The 21,575-nt window shown below is 42.6% G+C and overlaps 1 protein-coding gene across 1 annotated transcript in view; it reads left to right on the top strand.

The window, feature by feature from the left end:
- Nucleotides 1-11,472, top strand: part of LOC143294533 (uncharacterized) — a 45,873-nt gene extending 34,401 nt beyond the window's left edge. Inside the window, exons 14-18 of the mRNA XM_076605898.1 lie at nucleotides 1,568-1,729; nucleotides 3,813-3,885; nucleotides 4,792-4,852; nucleotides 7,122-7,193; nucleotides 9,044-11,472. Coding sequence (XP_076462013.1) covers nucleotides 1,568-1,729; nucleotides 3,813-3,885; nucleotides 4,792-4,852; nucleotides 7,122-7,193; nucleotides 9,044-10,018 — 1,343 coding nt within the window. The 3' untranslated portion in view covers nucleotides 10,019-11,472. The remainder of the gene's footprint in view (nucleotides 1-1,567; nucleotides 1,730-3,812; nucleotides 3,886-4,791; nucleotides 4,853-7,121; nucleotides 7,194-9,043) is intronic.
- Nucleotides 11,473-21,575: the final 10,103 nt, after the last annotated feature.

The following is a 21,575-nucleotide window of genomic DNA, read 5'->3' on the forward strand; positions in this document are numbered from 1 at the left end:
CCATAAATGTCCCCTTAAGTGAACGAAACAAGTGGCACCGTATGGCACGTGTGTACCGTAAATGCCCCTGTAAGTGAACTAAGGACTAGTGGAGAGGGGAGTGAAAATCGCGGTCCATTTATGGGACTCAAACTCTCGGGACACTCGCTTCCCAGTTGGGTGCATCAACACTACGCCACCCACTGATCTAAAACTATATGGATGGCTCATTGGCCAGGAAAGCTTAAGCCAACTGGACGCCATATTGTTTCTCATATCCGGCCATCAGTCTGTTGACAAGTCATCTGCTAACTGGTGGTAGTTTCTGAACTCTGACCGTGTATCTTCGATGAAATTTTGTTCTGCTTGCCCCCACGACATGCCAAATGTTGTGACTTGATTGAAATCTGCCAGTGGTTTATCTACCAAAGTTATTACAGGAAAACCGTGCAGTGACAAGTGGCACAAACTTGCAGTGGAGACACACACAGGAATGTCAGCTTAACTAATGCTGCGAGCAAGTGAAAGTTTGCCTTGAAGCCAGCTGAGCGCTCGGCTACACATATGAAGTCACTTTAAAAACCGGTCTGACAACACATCTTTTTGAAAACACCCATACATAGACCTTCCATCCCTTTCCAGTGACATTCAGTTATAATCCATGCAGACTCCTCCATGTGTGTGTGTGTGTGCCATGTGTGTGTGTGTGCGCATGTGTGTGTGTGTGTGTGTGTGTGTGTGACTAAGAAATGTAAAAGGCGTTGTCTTTGAATGCTTTTGTGCATCAAATCTTCCTTTTGTAAGTTATTGCGCATGTGTGTGCGTGCGCACGTGTGTGTGTGAGTGTGTGTGTGTGAGTGCTTGTGTTTGTGTTTTATGTTTATTGTAACGCGCTTTGAGCACCCTTTCAGGGAAGAAAGTGCTCAACAAGTATCCATTATTATATATGTATATATATGTGATAGTCAGTCGTGTCTGACTATGACCATCAGAACAGCAGAGGAGGCAACTGCTGGTCCGACTATTTGGGCTAGAATTTGATTATAGCGGAGAGTGTCTTGCCCAAGTACATCCCCACTCTCTTGGCCAAGAGGGTTTTAGGACAGTCGGCGTTGGGATGGTTCCCAAAAGCCAACTAGCCCACAAGGCTGCAGCACTAAGAGCCAGTGCAATTTTGCCTCCTAGTTTGAGAGTCATAGTCCTTCACAAAAGACTAAGCTGTAAATGGTTGTCCATTGACTGGAGAAACCATTGATAATACAGCTCTCACTTTGCTGTTGGCCCAAATGTAAACTTATGTCAATCTGTGATATAAGCCGAGTGTATTATTAGATAGGTACACAAATGTATATGCATGCATTTGTAGCCTGAATAAGCGCGTTGGGTTATGGTGCTGTCAGGCATCTGTCTAACAGATGTGGTGTAACGTATATGGATCAGTCCGAACGCATTGACGCCTCCTTGAGAAACTGAAGCTGAATTGTCGCTGCTCTGTGTGTGTGTATGGTGTGTGTGTGTGCGTGTGCGTGTGTGTGCGTGTGTGTGTGTGTGTGTGTGTGTGTGTGTGTGTGTGCGTGTGTGTGTCCAGAGGGCCGGGAGGTGGAGGTGAAGGTTGACAGGGGACAACGCTTCATAATCCACGGAGAGCCTGGCACCTCCTACAATGTCTCTGCTCGCTCCGTCGATTTCTCCGGCCGTCTGAGTCCTCTGTCCGCCTCGCATGTACAGGCTGTTCTGATGGCGGCGGACGGTAAAGTTGACACTTCTTTATTTGTTTATTCATTTGTTTATTCATTTATGTGTCTTCGTTGTTTTTCGCCCAGCTGATTGATCACTGGGGGCAACATCATAATTATGTGTGTCTACTTGGAAGCTCTATGGCTGTGTGAAGTACTGATCACACATGACCACATCATATGTGTATGTGTACCCGGAAGTTCTATGGCTGTGTGGAGGACTATCACACACATTACCACATCATATGTGTGTGTGTACCTGGAAGTTCTATGGCTGTGTGGAGGACTATCACACACATGACCACATCATATGTGTGTGTGTACTTGGAAGCTCTATGGCTGTGTGAAGTACTGATCACACATGACCACATCATATGTGTATGTGTACCTGGAAGTTCTATGGCTGTGTGGAGGACTATCACACACATTACCACATCATATGTGTGTGTGTACTTGGAAGTTCTATGGCTGTGTGGAGGACTATCACACGCAAGGCCACATCATATGTGTGTGTACCTGGAAGTGCTATGGCTGTGTGGAGGACTATCACACACATGACCACATCATATGTGTGTGTGTACTTGGAAGCTCTATGGCTGTGTGAAGTACTGATCACACATGACCACATCATATGTGTATGTGAACCTGGAAGTTCTATGGCTGTGTGGAGGACTATCACACACATTACCACATCATATGTGTGTGTGTAACAAGAAGCTCTACAGCTGTTTGAAGGAATTGCAGCGCACTGCTGCTTTCATTGGAGAGACTGGAGTGTCCCATCTGATGAATGAGAAAAAGAAGAAGAAGTAGAAGAATATATATATATTGTGTGTGTGTGTGTGTGTGTGCGTGCATGCATGCATTACCAAAAAATAGATGGAATGGTCAACATCGGAGGTGTGTCTTAGGTTTGTGTGCATGAATATGACCACACTTACGCACCACCTTCCTCCAACCACACAGCCTGACATGACTGCCGACACTGAAGACCCTGACAGGACTGACCCTCAGCATGGAGATGGAGGGTGATAGAAACTGAGGTCACCATGAAAGCAGGGCATTCTGGGACAGTTCATAAAAAAAAGTATATATTGATGATGGAGGAGAAGGATGATGATGTTGCAATGGAGGTCCGTTTTAGGGTTTGGGACAATGTGACAAGGCCGTACTCTACACTTCCTGTCATAATGATATCCCGGCGTTAACCGGGCCCTGAGAGACACACTTGCAGTTTTGGTCAAGCAATAAGAGCAGCACACCCAAAAACGCATAGGTCTGTGAAGTGGATGATACTTGACTGTGTGGTCCCGTTGAAGCCCATTGCACACACGACTCTGGGTAAGAGCTGGCCATGAGCCAGAAAAACCCACCTCCACTGGGAATTGAACCCATTTTCCCCCAGCCACCACGGGCTGCTGCTCTGTGTAAGTGTGTTTGTTTGTATGTGATCATGAGAAAGAGAGAGAGAGAGAGAAGAAAAAAAAGAAGGTGTGATGGTCACTGTGTATCATTTTCGTGTGTCTGTGAGTGTGCATGATGTATGTTGGTGTTGGCATATTTTGCAACAAACGTCTAGGTATCCTCACGCAATGTGCCGCTGAGATGTATGAAGATGTATATGAATATGAAGATGGATGAAAATGTATATCAACAATCATCTACCTGAAGATCTAGTCATCAGCCCCATCCACATGTAATATGCAGCTTCAGTTCAAACGTGTGTGTGTGTGTGAGAGAGAGAGAGAGAGAGAGAGAGAGAGAGAGAGAGAGAGAGAGAGAGAGAGAGAGAGAGAGAGAGAGAGAGAGAGTTTTTGTGTGTGTATGTGTGTGCGTGCATGTGTATGTGTGTGTGTGTGTGTGTGTGCAGTGCTTGCATGTAAGAGTATGCACAAGGTTTTACATTGATATGCACTTGTATGTATCTTATTTCTACTGTATCTGTGTTTGTGTATGATTTTCGATTTATGTTCGTATTTTGTTATGTACTATCCGCCTCCCCCCCCCCCAACCCCCCCCCAATACTCCTTGTGACCCTGGTACACTTGGTAATAAAGACATACTCTATTCTATTCTATTCTGTATGTATATGTACAGGGTTTTCACGATCATGGGTGCTGTGGGCTGTGGCCACTGTGATGTTATTGGCAGTTCTCGTCTGTCTTGTCAGGTGAGTTTGTGCTCCTGTTGATAGTTTGTAAAAAAAACAAAACAACAACAACAACAACAACAACAACAAAGTTTTTAAAAACTTTCAAGAAAGTATGGGTGTGTCTGCTTGTCAATGCACTAGAATAAGGGAGGCAATTCAGCTCAAATTGATTGAACAGCGTGATTCCCTGACTCACCGGTCACTCACTCACACACACTCATGCATTCATGCGCACATCCACACACACTCGCACTCACTCACCTCCCCACCCACACATCCACTCCTACTCCCACTCTCGTGCATGCAAGCACATGCGTGAATACGAGTGTGCACAAAACATACACGCACACACTCACATGCACATGCCCCTCCACAACCCCGCTCACACTCATTCCCACACACACACATACACTCTAACACTCACAAACACACACACAGACACACACACACACACACACACACACACACACGCACGCACACACACACTCCAACACTCACAAACACACACACACACACACACACACACACACACACACTCCAACACTCACAAACACACACACACACACACACACACACACACACACACACACACACTCCAACACTCACAAACACACACACACACACACACACACACACACACACTCACTTGCACTGCACATGTTTTATTTATTTTCCCAAACATAACTGTTTTGCAATTTTGCCAGTGCGTGTGACTGGAGGCAGTTCCTGACAAAACAAACAAACAAACAAACAAACAAAAAGGCAAGCAAAGAAACATGTCTTATTCAAGTTGAAATCATTTGCATTACAAATACAATTTTCTTTCTTTCTTTCTTTCCTTTTTTTTTCTGGATTAGTTTTAAAGATGAAATTCATTTGTTTGTTTTGTTACATGGGCGATTCTCCTCTCTTCTGTTTGTCCAGTTTGTACTGGTGTCTGAAAAAGTACTTCAGGAAACGAGCCAAATTTGCTCCAGCTTATCGCGTAAGTATCGAAAGCCTGGGTATTTGGGATTTGGTAACAACTGTTCTTGTTCTTCTTTGTCTAGTGGTATGCTGCCGATGGAACTGTATGAAGATAGAATTCCTGTCCCAGCAGATAGATACAATATAAATGCTTACTTTAATCGCTTGAGTATTAAAAGCCTGGGTATTTGGTAGCACCTGTTCTCATTCTTTTTTGCCTAGGTGGTGGTATGCTGCGATGGAATTGTGTGAAGATAGAATTGCTATCCCAGCAGATAGATACAGTGTAAATGCTCTTATTTTGTCGTGTGAGTATTGAAAGCCTGGGTATTTGGTAGCAACTGTTCTCATTCTTCCGTGCCTAGGCGGTGGTGTGCTGCGATGGAACTGTGTGAAGATAGAATTGCTATCCCAGCAGATAGATACAGTGTAAATGCTCTTATTTTATCGTGTGACTATTGAAAGCCTGGGTATTTGGTAGCAACTGCTCTAATTCTTCCGTGCCTAGGCGGTGGTATGCTGCGATGAAATTGTATGAAGATAGGATTGCTATCCCAGCAGATAAATACAGTGTAAATGCTCATCTTTTCTTCAGAACCTATTTGTAAGCTACTGACGGGCGCAATAGCCGAGTGGTTAAAGCGTTGGACTTTCAATCTGAGGGTCCCGTGTTCGAATCATGGTGACGGCGCCTAGTGGGTAAAGGGTGGAGATTTTTACGATCTCCCAGGTCAACATATGTGTAGACCTGCTAGTGCCTGAACCCCCTTCATGTGTAAACGCATGCAGAAGATCAAATACGCACGTTAAAGATCCTGTAATCCATGTCAGCGTTCGGTGGGTTATGGAAGCAAGAACATACCCAGCATGCACACCCCCGAAAGCGAAGTATGACTGCCTACATGGCGTGGTAAAAACAGTCATGCATGTAAACGCCCACTCGTGTACATGCGAGTGAATGTGGGAGTTGCAGCCCACGAACGCAGAAGAAGAAGAAGAAGAAGTAAGCTACTGTTTGTTTCCTGCTTCTTCAACATGGTCCCCATGCCTCACGATTCTCTTTGTTTGTATGAGGAATAAGAGATGTGGGGTGGGTAGGGGGAGAGGTGGGGAGAGAGAGAGAGAGAGAGGGTGGTCATGAGCGGTTTGTTATTTGTAACTTTTTCTTTCATGTAGTGCGCCCTGAGCTCTTGGAGAAGAAAGGGTGCTATAGAAATGTACATTATTAACGTTATTAATATCATCATCATCTTTATTATCATTATCATCGTTATTATTATTATTATTATTACTATTATTAGTATTATTATTATGATGATGATGATGCTTGCTTTTGGATATGTGTTTGTGTGTGTGTGTGTGAGTTTGCATGGGCACGCATGTGTGTGTGTGTGTGTGTGCATGCATGCATGTGCATATATTGTGAGAGTGAGAGAGAGTGGGGTGGGGTGTGGGGGGAGAAGCGGGTACAAAAACAGAACAGTTAATACTAATAGAGTCTATCAGGGTTTTATTTTTTTATTTTATTTATTTATTTATTTATTTATTTTTTTTATAAAACAGCTGTTCAGACTCTGTCAAATCCTCATATTACGCCGTCTTAGCTGCTCATCCCCAGGAGAGTGTGTCACCACAGTGCAGAATTTTTGCCAGGGACACAACTTTCTTGCTGCCGTTGGTTCTTTTACATGCGCTAAGTGCAAGCTGCACATGGCTGGATGACACATGTCTAGACCACCACTCAAGGTCTGTTGGAGTGGGAGAAAATACTGCCAGGCATGTAAGTCTGAGTGTGTGTGTGTGTGTGTGTGTGTGTGTGTGTGTGTGTGATGATTTGGTTTATGTTTACGAAGTATTTAGTTATACCTACTTTTGTCTGTAGCTTGTGAGTATTGCTCATTGCTTCTTTTGAAATGATTAATGAATGATGCTTGTCAGTGTTATTTTGTTTTTTAATTTTGATTTTATTTATTTATTTGTTCTCCGGGTTTGAACATATTGATGAGGTAGATGAGCATGCTCTATCAACGCCACCTGAGAGAGAGGGGAGGGGATGCGGGGTGTGTGGGTGAGTAGAGGGCTAGTTTGTTGAGTGATGGAGGGGGAATAAGAAAAGGGATGGGGCTGTTTCAGTTTGGTATTCTTTTGGCATATTTAATTCTTTAGTGTGTGTAAATGTTTTTGTGTTTATACGTGCAGCTGAAAGTCCCTTTTCCATGTTTTACGGACAATGAGAATTGTATCTTGTGTGCGTGTGTGTGTGTGTGTGTGTGTGTGTATGTGTGCAGTTTGAAAGACAAGGGAACTACCAAGGCCAGCCGGCTTCCCCTCCACACCAAGTGCTGTTTTCCAGTCCCATTGTGAGTATACATATATGCCTTGTTCAGCCCTTGGCAGTGAACTGTATGTGTGGGAAGGAAAGACATCTTTTGATTATCATTCAGAGATGCCAACTGTACGATTTTGCGGTATTTTATTACGCTTGATCGTAGTTTGTTCCGACGTTACGCCAACGTCAAAATTGTTCCATCGAGTTAATTTTCGACTACATTGCATGGTTACATGCTTTCCTGGGGTAACATTACCCAGACTCTCAAGACCTATCAGTCACAAGGCCAGGGCAGTCACTACTAACCTTGGCCTCACGTGATGATGCACAGCTAATTACGTGCATGTTTACATTGAGACAGCATTGAGTGGACCAGTCAGCTTAATCGTAGCAGGTACACCGTGTTGCAGGTAGGCCCAAGTGTTTGTATGCTTGTTGATACAAATGTATGTTTGCTGATGTGGCTCAGAGTCCAAGTGTCCCTACCAAATTCAAAATGTTCGGACCAAATTTCCTGATTGTTCCTACAAACACTTGACAGGGGTTGCCATCTCTGATCATTTGTTGGTTTTATTCTTTTGTTTTAATCATTTACCTTACTTTTTATTATAATTTTTTTATTGTTATCTTGGATTACTGGATTACTACAATTCTGTTTTGGCTGACCTTCCCAAAACATCTGTTTGACAGACTTCAGCGAATTCAGAGTAATGCTGCCAGACTCATTTGCAGAGCTTCTAGATTTGACCATGTTTCTCCTCTCTTTCAGTCTCTCCACTGGTTGCCTGTTTCTGATCGAATAAACTATCCACTTTGACCTTTTCTGTCTATGGATCTGGCCCCAAGTATCTTTCTGAACTCCTCCATATCTATACTCTGCCTCGCCAGCTCCATTCTTCCTCTGATACTCGACCTCTCAGGATACCTCATGTCAGAATTAAAGCCTATGGACAAAGATCATTTTCTTTTCAATCGCCAAAGACGTGGAACAAACTCCCAGACAACCTCTGTCTTTCTGACTCCCTTGCATCTTTCGAATCTGGTCTCAAAACTCACCTCTTCCCTCAGCAGTAAGTTCTCTTTTGGCAGGTTCACTTCCTTTGTGTGAGCTGTGCTTGACTATGTGTGTATACACATATATGTGTACATAAATATATGTATGTGTATGAATGTGTATTTGTGTGTGGGTGCATGTGAATGCGCACGTGTCTGTTTGCGTATGTGTGTGTGTGTGTGTGCATGCCTATGTGTGCGTATGTGTGGAGGTAGCTGCTATATACAAATATATGTTAAAATGTATGTATGCATTGTGTGTGTGTGTGTGTGTGTGTGTGTGTGTGTGTTTATGTGTGTATATTATGTTGATTTTTTTAGTCACATTTTGGTGTGTGTATGTAACATTGATGTAACATGTTGTGTAAAAAAGTTGTTTGTAAAACACCTGGAGAAGATTTCTGGATAGTGTGCTATATAAGTATCCATTATTATTATCATCATTATCTTTATTGATATCACTGTTTGTTTCATTATTATTATTATTATTATTGGTTGTAGCAGTAGTAGTAGTGTCATCAGTGAATTCCAGTCACGGCATCTGGTGGGTAAAGGGGTGGAGATTTTTCAGATCTCCCAGCTCAACAGATGTGCAGGTGCCTGAACCTCCTTCATGTGTATATGCATGCAGAAGATCAAATGTGTATGTTAAAGATTCTGTTGTTCATGTCAGCGTTCATTGCGTTATGGAAACCAGAACATACCCAGCATGCACCGTCCCCCCCCAACCCCCCACTCAAAGGGAGACAAATATTAAACAACAACAACAACAAAAAGTACCGTAACTTTTGCTCATTTGATGACAGCACAAAAACAACATGTTTTCAGATGGACAGTGACATGGAGGACACCTCCTGCAGAACCACTCTGACCGAAGTGTTTAGTGGGGGTGGTGACTCCCAGGGTTGGGGGGACGGCAGTGGTGGCGGGCACCTGTCTGAGGGACTGGCCGCCCCCTGGACACAGCACCGTGAAGGCCCTGCCCCGCCTCTGGCCTCTGCTGCGCACGAGAGCTCCGCAAGTGAGGCTCCGCCCATTCCCATGACAGACCTGGGCACCGGGAGGGGGACTGCCACAGGCGCCGGAGCAGAGCGTGGGGAGGCGGGGCAGTCTCCTGTGCTGTCGGCGGCCATGTTGCTGGTGCCGGAGAAGGAGGAAGGATTCACGGCATGCAGCACCCAGTCTCCCAGTGTGGTGGGCGGCAGGGGTTGTGGTGGTTACACACCAAGACTGGACAGCTTTCCCAGGGACAGCTTGGCGCCATCGCAGAACACCTTTCCCCAGAAGAACAACGCCAACTGTCCCTACTCTCCCAGGCCTGACATGGACATCTCTACACCATCGCAGAACACCTTTCTCCAGAAGAACAACGCCAACTCTCCCTACTCTCCCAGGCCTGACGCTGCTGTGTTGTGGGAGACCAGCAAGCCGGGCGGGCTTCAGAGTGTTGCCGTGTCGTACCCAGCTTGGGTCGACCAGTCACAGAGGCGTAGTCTCGGGGAAGTCAACGGCTCCTATGTCCCCAGCAGCTCTGGCTGCTCCACAAGGGAGAGCAACGACACTCTGCCAGCAGCCGTCAGCCATCCCTACGTCGTCGGGTGTGATGGGGATGCTGCTGCGCGGTTGGTGAACCGCAGAGGTAAGGATTCGCCATACGTGCCCCAGCTGGACAGTTGCAGCCCTGCAGGGTTGCAGAACATGCCGGTTGGGGGTGATGATGATGATCCTTTCAGTGAGGATTCCCTGTCGTGGGGCAGCGTGCCCAGCCTGGTGGGGGATGAAGTGGGGGAGGACGCCATCTGAGGGTCCGCTGGCCTCTGAAGGCAACACAAGTCATGCTCTCACATTCCTGCACTGACCACTGCTGAAAGTTCAAAGATAAGTGAATGGAACAGATAAATAAGAAAAGAAAAGAAAGCAAGAGAAAAGTGCTGAAGTATATTTTCTCAATAAGGCCTCTATATGTTGGGACAAATCTGTACACCACATTTTAGGCAGATGCCTGACCAGCAGGATAACCCATCATGTTTGGTCAGGCCTGGAGTGCATGCATTTATGTTTGTGTACCTATGAGAGTAGATTTTTCCTGAATAATTTTTTGCCGGAGCACAACATGTAAGCTGTCATGGGTTCTTTTTTTCAGTGTGCCAAGTGTCTGCTGCACACAGTATCTTGGTTTATTGTCTCATTTAAATGACTGAATGCTCAGTTTCATTTTTCAGTTGAACTTGGGAATGAATGAATGAATGAATAAATGAATGAATGAATGAATGAATCTTTATTTTCCAACGGTGAAGACATTAGCACTTTGGCCGACTTACACATCTGCCGTTGATCTATGAGATACACAAACACATAGGCATATAAATGTTGCTATACTTAATACATGTATAATGTACAAGTATAGCACAGCGTCAAACTGAGAGACAACTGAGGAGAAAGGATGAGATTGGGAATGGATCCTAGACTCTCACAGACACTGTTTAAAGTGTATTGGCAGATGAGCGTTTTAGCCATTCCCGCCACCTTCACCCTTTCACGGCAAAAAGTACAGTGTGACGTTGCTGAGAAGTGATTGTGATGGCACAGTGGATGGTGTCTGATTACATTGTAGCATGGCGGCACAGTTTTTTTGTGTGTGACGCTTATCTGACCACAGTTCTCAGAAACTTTCAGTGAAAAGAATGCGTATCATGTATTTACGCATGAGGTCCCAGAGAGTGACCTGTCAGATCACGGAGAAAGTGGAAGGAAGAGCTGTATTGAAGCACAAGGTCCTTGAGATGTCAGATCACGGAGAAAGTGGAAGGAAGAGCTGTATTGAAGCACGAGGTCCTTGAGATGTCAGATCACGGAGAAAGTGGAAGGAAGAGCTGTATTTAAGCACGAGGTCCTTGAGATGTCAGATCACGGAGAAAGTGGAAGGAAGAGCTGTATTGAAGCATGAGGTCCTTGAGATGTCAGATTACGGAGAAAGTGGAAGGAAGAGCTGTATTTAAGCATGAGGTCCTTGAGATGTCAGATTATGGAGAAAGTGGAAGGAAGAGCTGTATTGAAGCACAAGGTCCTTGAGATGTCAGATCACGGAGAAAGTGGAAGGAAGAGCTGTATTGAAGCACAAGGTCCTTGAGATGTCAGATCAAGGAGAAAGGGGAAGGAAGAGCTGTATTGAAGCACGAGGTCCTTGAGATGTCAGATTATGGAGAAAGTGGAAGGAAGAGCTGTATTTGAGCATGAGGTCCTTGAGATGTCAGATCACGGAGAAAGTGGAAGGAAGAGCTGTATTGAAGCACAAGGTCCTTGAGATGTCAGATTATGGAGAAAGTGGAAGGAAGAGCTGTATTGAAGCATGAGGTCCTTGAGATGTCAGATCACGGAGAAAGTGGAAGGAAGAGCTGTATTGAAGCATGAGGTCCTTGAGATGTCAGATCAAGGAGAAAGTGGAAGGAAGAGCTGTATTTAAGCATGAGGTCCTTGAGATGTCAGATCACGGAGAAAATGGGAGGGGAAGGAAGAGCTGTATTGAAGCACAAGGTCCTTGAGATGTCAGATTATGGAGAAAGTGGAAGGAAGAGCTGTATTGAAGCACAAGGTCCTTGAGATGTCAGATCAAGGAGAAAGTGGAAGGAAGAGCTGTATTGAAGCACGAGGTCCTTGAGATGTCAGATCAAGGAGAAAGTGGAAGGAAGAGCTGTATTTAAGCATGAGGTCCTTGAGATGTCAGATCACGGAGAAAGTGGAAGGAAGAGCTGTATTTGAGCAAGAGGTCCTTGAGATGTCAGATCACGGAGAAAGTGGAAGGAAGAGCTGTATTGAAGCACAAGGTCCTTGAGATGTCAGATTATGGAGAAAGTGGAAGGAAGAGCTGTATTGAAGCACAAGGTCCTTGAGATGTCAGATCAAGGAGAAAGTGGAAGGAAGAGCTGTATTGAAGCATGAGGTCCTTGAGATGTCAGATTATGGAGAAAGTGGAAGGAAGAGCTGTATTTAAGCATGAGGTCCTTGAGATGTCAGATCACGGAGAAAGTGGAAGGAAGAGCTGTATTTGAGCATGAGGTCCTTGAGATGTCAGATCACGGAGAAAGTGGAAGGAAGAGCTGTATTGAAGCACAAGGTCCTTGAGATGTCAGATTATGGAGAAAGTGGAAGGAAGAGCTGTATTGAAGCACAAGGTCCTTGAGATGTCAGATCAAGGAGAAAGTGGAAGGAAGAGCTGTATTGAAGCATGAGGTCCTTGAGATGTCAGATTATGGAGAAAGTGGAAGGAAGAGCTGTATGATTAAGCATGAGGTCCTTGAGATGTCAAATCACAGAGAAAATGGGAGGAAGAGCTGTATTTGAGCATGAGGTCCTTGAGATGTCAGATCACGGAGAAAGTGGAAGGAAGAGCTGTATTTGAGCATGAGGTCCTTGAGATGTCAGATCACGGAGAAAGTGGAAGGAAGAGCTGTATTGAAGCACAAGGTCCTTGAGATGTCAGATTATGGAGAAAATGGAAGGAAGAGCTGTATTGAAGCACAAGGTCCTTGAGATGTCAGATCACGGAGAAAGTGGAAGGAAGAGCTGTATTTAAGCATGAGGTCCTTGAGATGTCAGATTATGGAGAAAGTGGAAGGAAGAGCTGTATTGAAGCATGAGGTCCTTGAGATGTCAGATTATGGAGAAAGTGGAATGAAGAGCTGTATTTAAGCACAAGGTCCTTGAGATGTCAGATTATGGAGAAAGTGGAATGAAGAGCTGTATTTAAGCACAAGGTCCTTGAGATGTCAGATTATGGAGAAAGTGGAAGGAAGAGCTGTATTTAAGCATGAGGTCCTTGAGATGTCAGATCACGGAGAAAATGGGAGGGGAAGGAAGAGCTGTATTTAAGCATGAGGTCCTTGAGATGTCAGATCAAGGAGAAAGGGGAAGGAAGAGCTGTATTTAAGCATGAGGTCCTTGAGATGTCAGATTACGGAGAAAATGGAAGGAAGAGCAGTATCCACAGACATTGCTTAGTACGAGCCCTGGAAGGGAGTGGGGAAGATGTCAGCCACACAGGACACAGGGAAGGTATCAGTCACACAACTCATCTGAAAGGCTGCTCCAAACACATCTTAGAGTACAGCTCTGTCAATGTCAGAGTCGAACGAATCTCCATAGTGCTAGACTTGTTATATTCATCACTACATATTAGTATTATATTAATGACACCTTGTCTTGGATTCGGAGATGATAAACCAAGGTCCCATGAGCAGTACGCGCTTAGCACACATGATAGGAACCCGTGGCAGCAAAAGAGTTGTCTGTGGCAGAATAGTGAAGAAAAAGTCAACAAAACAATAAACATACTTGCAGACAGAAAAAAATAAAATAAAAATAAAATAAAAGGATGGTGCTGTTCCGTGGTGATGCACTCCTCTCCCATGGGGAGATCAGCCTGAATTTCTCACAGAGAAATATGTAGTGACAAGAAGAAATACAACACAGTATGATGCTATAGTTACACCACCAAGCAATCCTCTTAAAAAAAAAAAAAAAAAAAAAAAAAAAATTAAAGTCCTGCTGTAATGGGGATGTGAGTTCAGGTCCATACCCCCCGAACTATTTCTTTTTCCATATACTTATGGAATGTTCGGATCCAGAATGCTCAAATCCAGAAACCTGGCACTGGTATATTCATGAAGGTTGTTGAAGGCCTTCATTTCGGAAGTGAGATTCAATTTGGTGCATTGGGGCACTGCAGCAATAGTGTGCAGAAGTATAGTGTGTTTAGTTGTCCAGAATTTTTTTTTATGTGGTCTGTAACTGTGTGTGGGAAGAGATCAAAGCAGGTATGTGTGATGCAAGTTTGAAAATGAAGCATTGAGAACCCTCTGTGTGAGTGTGTGTGTGTGTGTGTGTGTGTGTGTGTGTGTGTGTGTGTGTGTGTGTGTATTTTGGGGGCGTCCTTAAAAATGTTCATCCTTTGCCCACACACAACTTTTTACAGGGCAGCAACAGTGGGATGCAGAAACCCCCCCGCCCCCCAACCCCCCAACCCCCTACCCCTGGCCCCCAATCTTTGTGTTTTTATATATTTTGTGTGTGTGTGTGTTATTTTTTGTTGATAATCGTCAGTGCTTTGACGGAGGAGACAACCGTCCCATATCACAGTTGGTTAAGGTATGGACTGGAGGGGGTCAGAAAGATAGAAATCCACTGTTGCCTTCACGCTTCGGAATAAATGGCGTGTTGTTCGTGTTGGATGTGTTGTGAAGAGATTTGATCTCAGGGTCAGCAGTGTTCCCTGGCTGTGCAATGTGAGAGCTGACTTGAGGCCCCCCAAGCTTTTGGTGGTGCTCTTCCGTCAATTACAGGTGAATGCCCACATCACCTGAACTTGCCGCTTTTGTTTCTTCTTTTTGTCCTTTTTCTTCTGCTTCTGCTTCTTCTTGTCCTCCTTCTTATTCTTCCCACTCTTCTTCTTCTTCTTCTCCTCCTTCTTCTTCTTCTCCATCAACTTTTCCTGCGTCGTCTTCTTGTTCTTCTTCCTCGTCTGCTTCTTCTTCTTCTTCTCCATCATCATCATAATCTCCTTCTTCTTCTTCCTCTTCACTCTTCTTCTTCTTCATCTCCCTTAACCTTGTGAAGTATCACTTTGGGCGCCGCACTGAAGAACTGGTTCACCAGATCCCTCCAGGCCTGTCACCTGTGTTCCAGGGCCTGTGTCTCTGCTTTGTTTCTGACGCCATTCTACTGCCAGGGACGATGATGGACAGTTAATGGAATGGAGTGTTGATCATCCTTTGTTTTATTCTATTTTTATTTTATTTTTAATTTATTTTTTCTGCTACATTTTGTCTATGAACATACATACACACACACACACACACACACACACACACACACACACACACACACACACACATATATATATATATATTTTTAATTAAATTTTTTTATGTATATATATATATATATATATGTGTGTGTGTGTGTGTGTGTGTGTGTGTTTTGTACATGTCAGTTTTGATGCTTTTACATTTTCATTTGTGAAAACAAGAAGAACACCCCCCCCGCTCCCCAACTTTTAGAATTATGTGTTGTACATGTAGAGGCCAGTAGTGAAATAAATTCCTATCTTTAACCTCTTCAGTGCCCCTGGATGGAAATTTCTGTCCCCTTCCAGAGTGCAGAAAAGTGCCCCCAGGATGACAGCCTCCATTTATGTCATTGTAGGATTTTTCTGATCACAAAATGATTAAGCTCGTGTGAAACAGTTTGATTGGATAGCATGTTCATTTTCCTTTCAAAAAAGCATTTTGTATCTATTTTCTTTAAGTAGTTTGCATACTTATTATAAAATGAAAAGGAAAAATTATTACCCTCTGTGACCAAAAATCTCTTTGCAAATAAGTGTCATTGAGGACTAAATATTCTTGGCTGTGAAAGGGTTAAATAAGATTGGGGGGGGGGGGGGGGATGTAACACTCAGTTTTGCTCTGGTGTTTAGGTAGTGAAATTGTAAAACACTGAGATGGGCACTAGCTGTCTATTCTGCATTGTTATTTGCCTATGTGGTCTTTTTTTTTTTTTTTTTTTTTTTTTTTTCGTTTGGCTTTGAAGTATTGTCTATTTTTTCCCTTTTTCTGAGTTTTTGTAACCTGAGGATGATACAGATAAGCGTAAGGGCTGATGTCCTCAGCAAGGATGAGTCTTATTTGTCCTAAGGAGCTGAAGGGATAGGATAATGTGTCATGAACTGCATTTTGCGGGTTTGTCATGGTGATTTAAAAAAAAAAAAAAAATTTTTTTTATGTAGATGTGACAGTTTTGTGTTGATGTGGTTCAGCATCTGTATGGTTTAACATTCCTGATATGGCTTTGTGCAGTCTGCTGAACTGTAACTGTATAAGCAACAATAAACAACATATTGTCCACATCAGTCAGTCGTCAGGCTTATGACTGAGAGAGTAGGGAAAAGTGTCAAGTCCCTGCCCCCCCCACCCCCCGTCCCTCTGCACACCCACCCCCCACCCCACCCCGTTCCCCGTCCTCCCCTACATCCTCCCATACCCCCCCCCCCACCCCCCTCCCAGAACATTGTGAAATCTGCAGCCCTGCAAGTGACCTCAGCATCTGTGTTTTGCATCAGTGGTTTCCTGTGCCTTCTCAGGGTTCACACAGGTTTAAAAAAAAAGAGAAAGTTTTTAAAAGTTTGTGTATAATAATAAGCCAGGTTTGTAAAAGTGTTAAAGTGTTGTTGTTATTTGTTGTTTAAATGAGAGAAAAACAACAACAAAAAACCATTCCTGTCTGTGATTGATAGAGCAGAGCAGTGAAATATTCCACTCATCCGTAACCAACAAAAAAAAAAAAAAAAAATTTTTTTAAAAGAAGAAAAAGAAAGACATTCAGGAAAAGAAACAGTAAAAACCTTTTCAACCGAAATCATGGTTTTCATCTATAATGGTAGACTATTGATTCATTCAACATCAAGGGGCATAAGGTGGCACTCTAGACAGCGATGCATTCAGTATCAAGGGACATAATCTGGCATATTGTTTCATTCAGCATCAAGGGGCATAAGCTGGCACTCTAGAATACCCTACATTTCATCAGGGTTCTCTACATTGGGAATATTTAATTTCTAAACTTAATAGGGTTGGAAAGGTTTAAAAAAACAACAACAACAAACAAACAAACAAACAAACAAACTTACAAACAAACAAACAACAACCCCAAACCAAAAAACAAACCAAGAACAAGTTTATGTGATTGAAAAAAAAAACAGGTGTGAACCCTAGTCTGTGGTTTACAATAAGGTGTGTTGTGCCTTTCTCTCTTGTTACATTTCAGGGGGATTGTCGGTTCAGTCTGGCATTATGCATTATTTCATGTTTGATGCAAGTTCTTATCATTCCGTCTCTCTGCATCAGCTTGCATTGAAAAAAAAAATGTTCTAATGGGTTTAAAAAAAAATATAAAAAAAAAAGAAAAAAAAGTGTGGGTGGGGGAGAGAGGGGGTGGGGGGGGGGGGGGGGGGGGGGGAGGGAGGGGAAGACTTGACTGTTAGCTTTTCAATGTGTTAAGATGTTCTGTGTGTTATAAGAAGAAAGACCGTAGCTTTTGTTGTTTTGTGTAGTACACTTACACTTAGTTTATTTTGTTATTATTTGTGAAAACAAGATGACTAGATTATTAGTATAAAGTTATTTCGTTGTGTTATTTTTTTTTTTTTGGCTCATGTATTTGAATGTTTTAGGATGTTATCTGTGGAAATTTTAGACAAAATTTGGAAAGGATCTTGTGTGTGTGTGTGTGTGTGTGTGTGTGTGTGTGTTTAAACATGGAAAATCAGTTTCTGAAGAATCATGTCAGGGTATATCTTTTTAGATACATTTTTTTAGTTTAAAGTAGCTCATGGAAAGAAAAGAAAAGAAATAATTGATTTCGTGAAAATTTATTTTGCATGAAAATTTGGATTTCCATGTTCTTGCCATTTTTCACTTTTAATGCTCACTTTCTCCATCTCTGTCTCTGTCTCTGTTTCTGTCTGTCTCTGTCTGTCTGTCAGTCTGTCTCTCTTTCTCTGAGTAGATATATACGTGTGTGTGTGTGTGTGTGTGTGTGTGTGTGTGATGTATGACTGATTAATTGATTCAGTGACCATGACTGACTTAGGTGGGTTTTTTTCATTTATCTTTTTTTTTTTTTTTCATTTCGCATTGTAATGTGTGTAAGATTAACATTATAGGTCAGTAGTCTGATGTGATTGTCACTTGTGACATCAGAAGACATACCTGCAATATTTGTTTTTATTTGCAAGCCTGTAAATGACTTGTATCACATGTCTGTAAAATCATAATCCATTATATTTTTCATGTGTGCTAACTTAGTACATATATATATATACTTTTATAATGTATGAAAATCCAGTCCATTGTGTTTTTGAAATCCTAGACTTTAAAAAAAAATGAAACAAAAAGTTGTAATGCAGTGAATTTACATCATTGGAGACACTGTTTGAAGTGATAAAATGGTTGAGAAAATTGAAAGTGCAATGGATATACATACCCGGTGCAATGACATTTACTTATGTATTATGCGCTTGCATGAGTGAACTTGTTACTCTGTGTGTGTGTGTGTGTGTGTGTGTGTGTGTGTGTGTGTGTGTGTGTGTGAGGGGACATATGGAATGCCTTCTTTTTGTACACACATGCTTCTAGTCATGAAAATGTGTTCTTTTATGTCGACACTAGTGAGCTGTCAAGCTTGTTGCTATTTTTGCAACAGGAATTCGGCTTTTGACAGTGTAATATTTAGCATGGTTTAATTTATTATGTATGCACATGCAGTCGTTTTTGTGTTCAGGTATTTTTTGTGTTCACGTTATTTCACTGTGTCAGTATTTTTGAAGAGAATGCTGAAATGATTTTTTTTTTCTTCAGATGCAATATGTTTGTGTATATGAAAGGTCATTTAAATCCCCTATGGAAAGCCAAAGGCAGAAATGTTGTTTTATCATCTTGGTTGTGTTTTTCCACCTTAGTTTCCTCATGTTGTGATGATTGTTGGTCTCTAAAAAAAAAATTAAAAAAAAAAAAAAAAAATCCCTCTTCCATGAAAGCAAACCACAGGTTTCAATTTCAGCTTCTCAAGGAGGCGTCACTGCATTCGGACAAATCCATACATGCTACACCACATCTGCTAGGCAGATGCCTCACCAGCAGCATAACCCAGCACGCTTAGTCAGGCCTTGAGTGCATACACATATGTTTGTGTACCTATCAGAGTGGATTTCTTCCGCATAATTTTGCCAGAGGACAACACTCTCATTGCCATGGGTTCTTGTTCAGTGCGCGAAGTGCGTGCTGCATACGGTACCTCGGTGTATTGTCTCATCTGAATGACTCGGTTCAATTTTCCAGTCCGACTTTGGAGAAAAGGTGAGAGTGGGAATCGAACCCAGACCCTCACAGACTCTGTATTGGCAGATGAGCGTCTTAACCATTCTGCCACATTCCCCCTGGAACTGAAACTGAAACTGAAACTGACACAGGATAGTGTCACAAACAAATAAACCCATGTGACATGTAATCAGCGAATTTTTTTTTTTTTTCAGTGGACACTGAAATGTTCTAAAGGGGGTGGTAATGTGTACAGTGTTTTGGGTCCATTTCAATGAGCGGAAATGGAAATTTAAAGCTGATGCAGAGTATTAATCAAGTAGATCTTTAACACAAAAAAAGAATCTCTCTCTCTGTATCTCTCTCTTTCTTTCTTCTCTGTCTCTCTGTCTCTATCCCTCTCTCTTAACCTGCATTTTCCTGATGAATTCTCAATGGCAACTGTTATTTTGGGAGAGCTTATTGATTCATCTTTTTATTTGTTATTGTTCTTGGTAATTATTGGATAAAGGATGTGCTTGTATTCCACGTTTGGAATGTCATTTGTTACGCAATTTCTTTTTCTTTTTCTTTTTCTTTTTTTTAATTCTTAGGCAGCCCAGAGATGAAAATGATCTGGTTTTCTGTAATGAAGTCCTGTGGAGGCTTCATGAATTTTTGTTCTGTTTGGAGGATGATGTAGGATGATTTGCATGTAGTGGTGTTCTATTGTTGTTCTGTCGTGTATAGTAATAGTCATGATGATAGCAATGACAATGATATGATTAATAATGATAATAATTATGATGCAGAATGGCACTCTCACCCTTCATACAGGGAGCTTGTGGTGTTCACAATGAAAAGTTTAGCTTACATAAACATTATATGCGTCAAGCACACCATACAAGAAGAGCTGTGTGCACACAAACGCGCACACACACAAGCGCATGCATGCATGCACATACACACACACACACACACACACACAATACATTTAAGAAGTGTGTCAGTATGTGTATGAGAAAAATGCACCATGCATTTTGTCAACACTGAATATGTAGGCAGTTGGCATGCCATAACGACGGGCGCAATAGCCGAGTGGTTAAAGCGTTGGACTGTCAATCTGAGGGTCCCGGGTTCGAATCACGGTGACAGCGCCTAGTGGGTGAAGGGTGGAGATTTTTATGATCTCCCAGGTCAACATATGTGCAGACCTGCTAGTGCCTGAACCCCCTTCGTGTGTATATGCAAGCAGAAGATCAAATACGCACGTTAAAGATCCTGTAATCCATGTCAGCGTTCGGTGGGTTATGGAAACAAGAACATACCCAGCATGCACACCCCCGAAAACGGAGTATGGCTGCCTACATGGCGGGGTAAAAACGGTCATACACGTAAAAGCCCACTCGTGTGCATACGAGTGAACGTGGGAGTTGCAGCCCACGAACACAGAAGAAGAAGAAGAAGAAGGCATGCCATAACGAAAATCAGTCAGTCTGTTCGTGAGTGAACTGGTGAACAAAACAGTGGTAGCATGAAACAGTTATCTAATGTCTTAAAACAGCAAAGTAAGCAAGCTGTCAGCAACACTCACAGGCGCATACATAGTAAGTATGCAAACACACCACCACATATGCACGTGCACACACACACACACACACACACACACATATGTATATTGTTTCATCCGTTATCCATTTTTTTTTCTTGTTATTTCTTTCATCTAAGTCAGTGCTTTGTTCTAATATTCTGCATGTGCATGCTTTTTTTTTCTTCACAGTTCACTGGTTTTGTGCGGCCAGTCATTGTTAAATAAGGGATAGGATGTTGCGTTGTCTGATTATTATGAAGTAACATATTTTTCTCACACTATATGATTGAGTGAATCTAGATAATGATTATGTGCAATGGAGGAAAGTATTCTCCTGTACTTGTTTTGGTCAGTCGTCACATGCCCGCTGATGTTCTGACAGATTTTGGCAGTGAGGTTAGTGATGCTTTCACCATTCAGTTTTGACTCATTTTAGAAAGAAATAGAACCCACTGCACAATAATATCTGCTTTTGCTTTTGTCGTACTGCATTTTTTATTTTGCACGATTATTTGTGTAGCTGTAGATCTTTTCGTACAAATACACATGTGTTGTTGAAAAAAGTGGTGTTTTTGTTTGTTTCGTTTTTCTTTTTGGTCTTGGCTCCTGCCCTTCCCCTGTTGTGTATGTGTGTGTGTGTGTGTGTGCTGAGTGTTGTGTATGTGTTGTGTGTGTGTGTGGGGTGGGGGGTGGGGGTTGATGTGTGTGTGTGTTTGTGCTAGCAAGCACATTAGCACGTGAGTATGCGAGCTTGTGTGCAAGTGTATACATACACGCACAAACCTTCTAAAAAGCATTGAAGAAGCAAAGTTTTGATCATGATTGATCCTTTTGACCTTTGGAAATAAGTGTCCTTGTATTTCTCTGACTCGCCTGTCTTTCTGTCCGTCCGTCTGCCCGTCTGTCTGTCACTGTTTCT

Source organism: Babylonia areolata, chromosome 20, assembly GCF_041734735.1.
Source record: "Babylonia areolata isolate BAREFJ2019XMU chromosome 20, ASM4173473v1, whole genome shotgun sequence".
Lineage (NCBI taxonomy): Eukaryota > Metazoa > Mollusca > Gastropoda > Neogastropoda > Buccinidae > Babylonia > Babylonia areolata.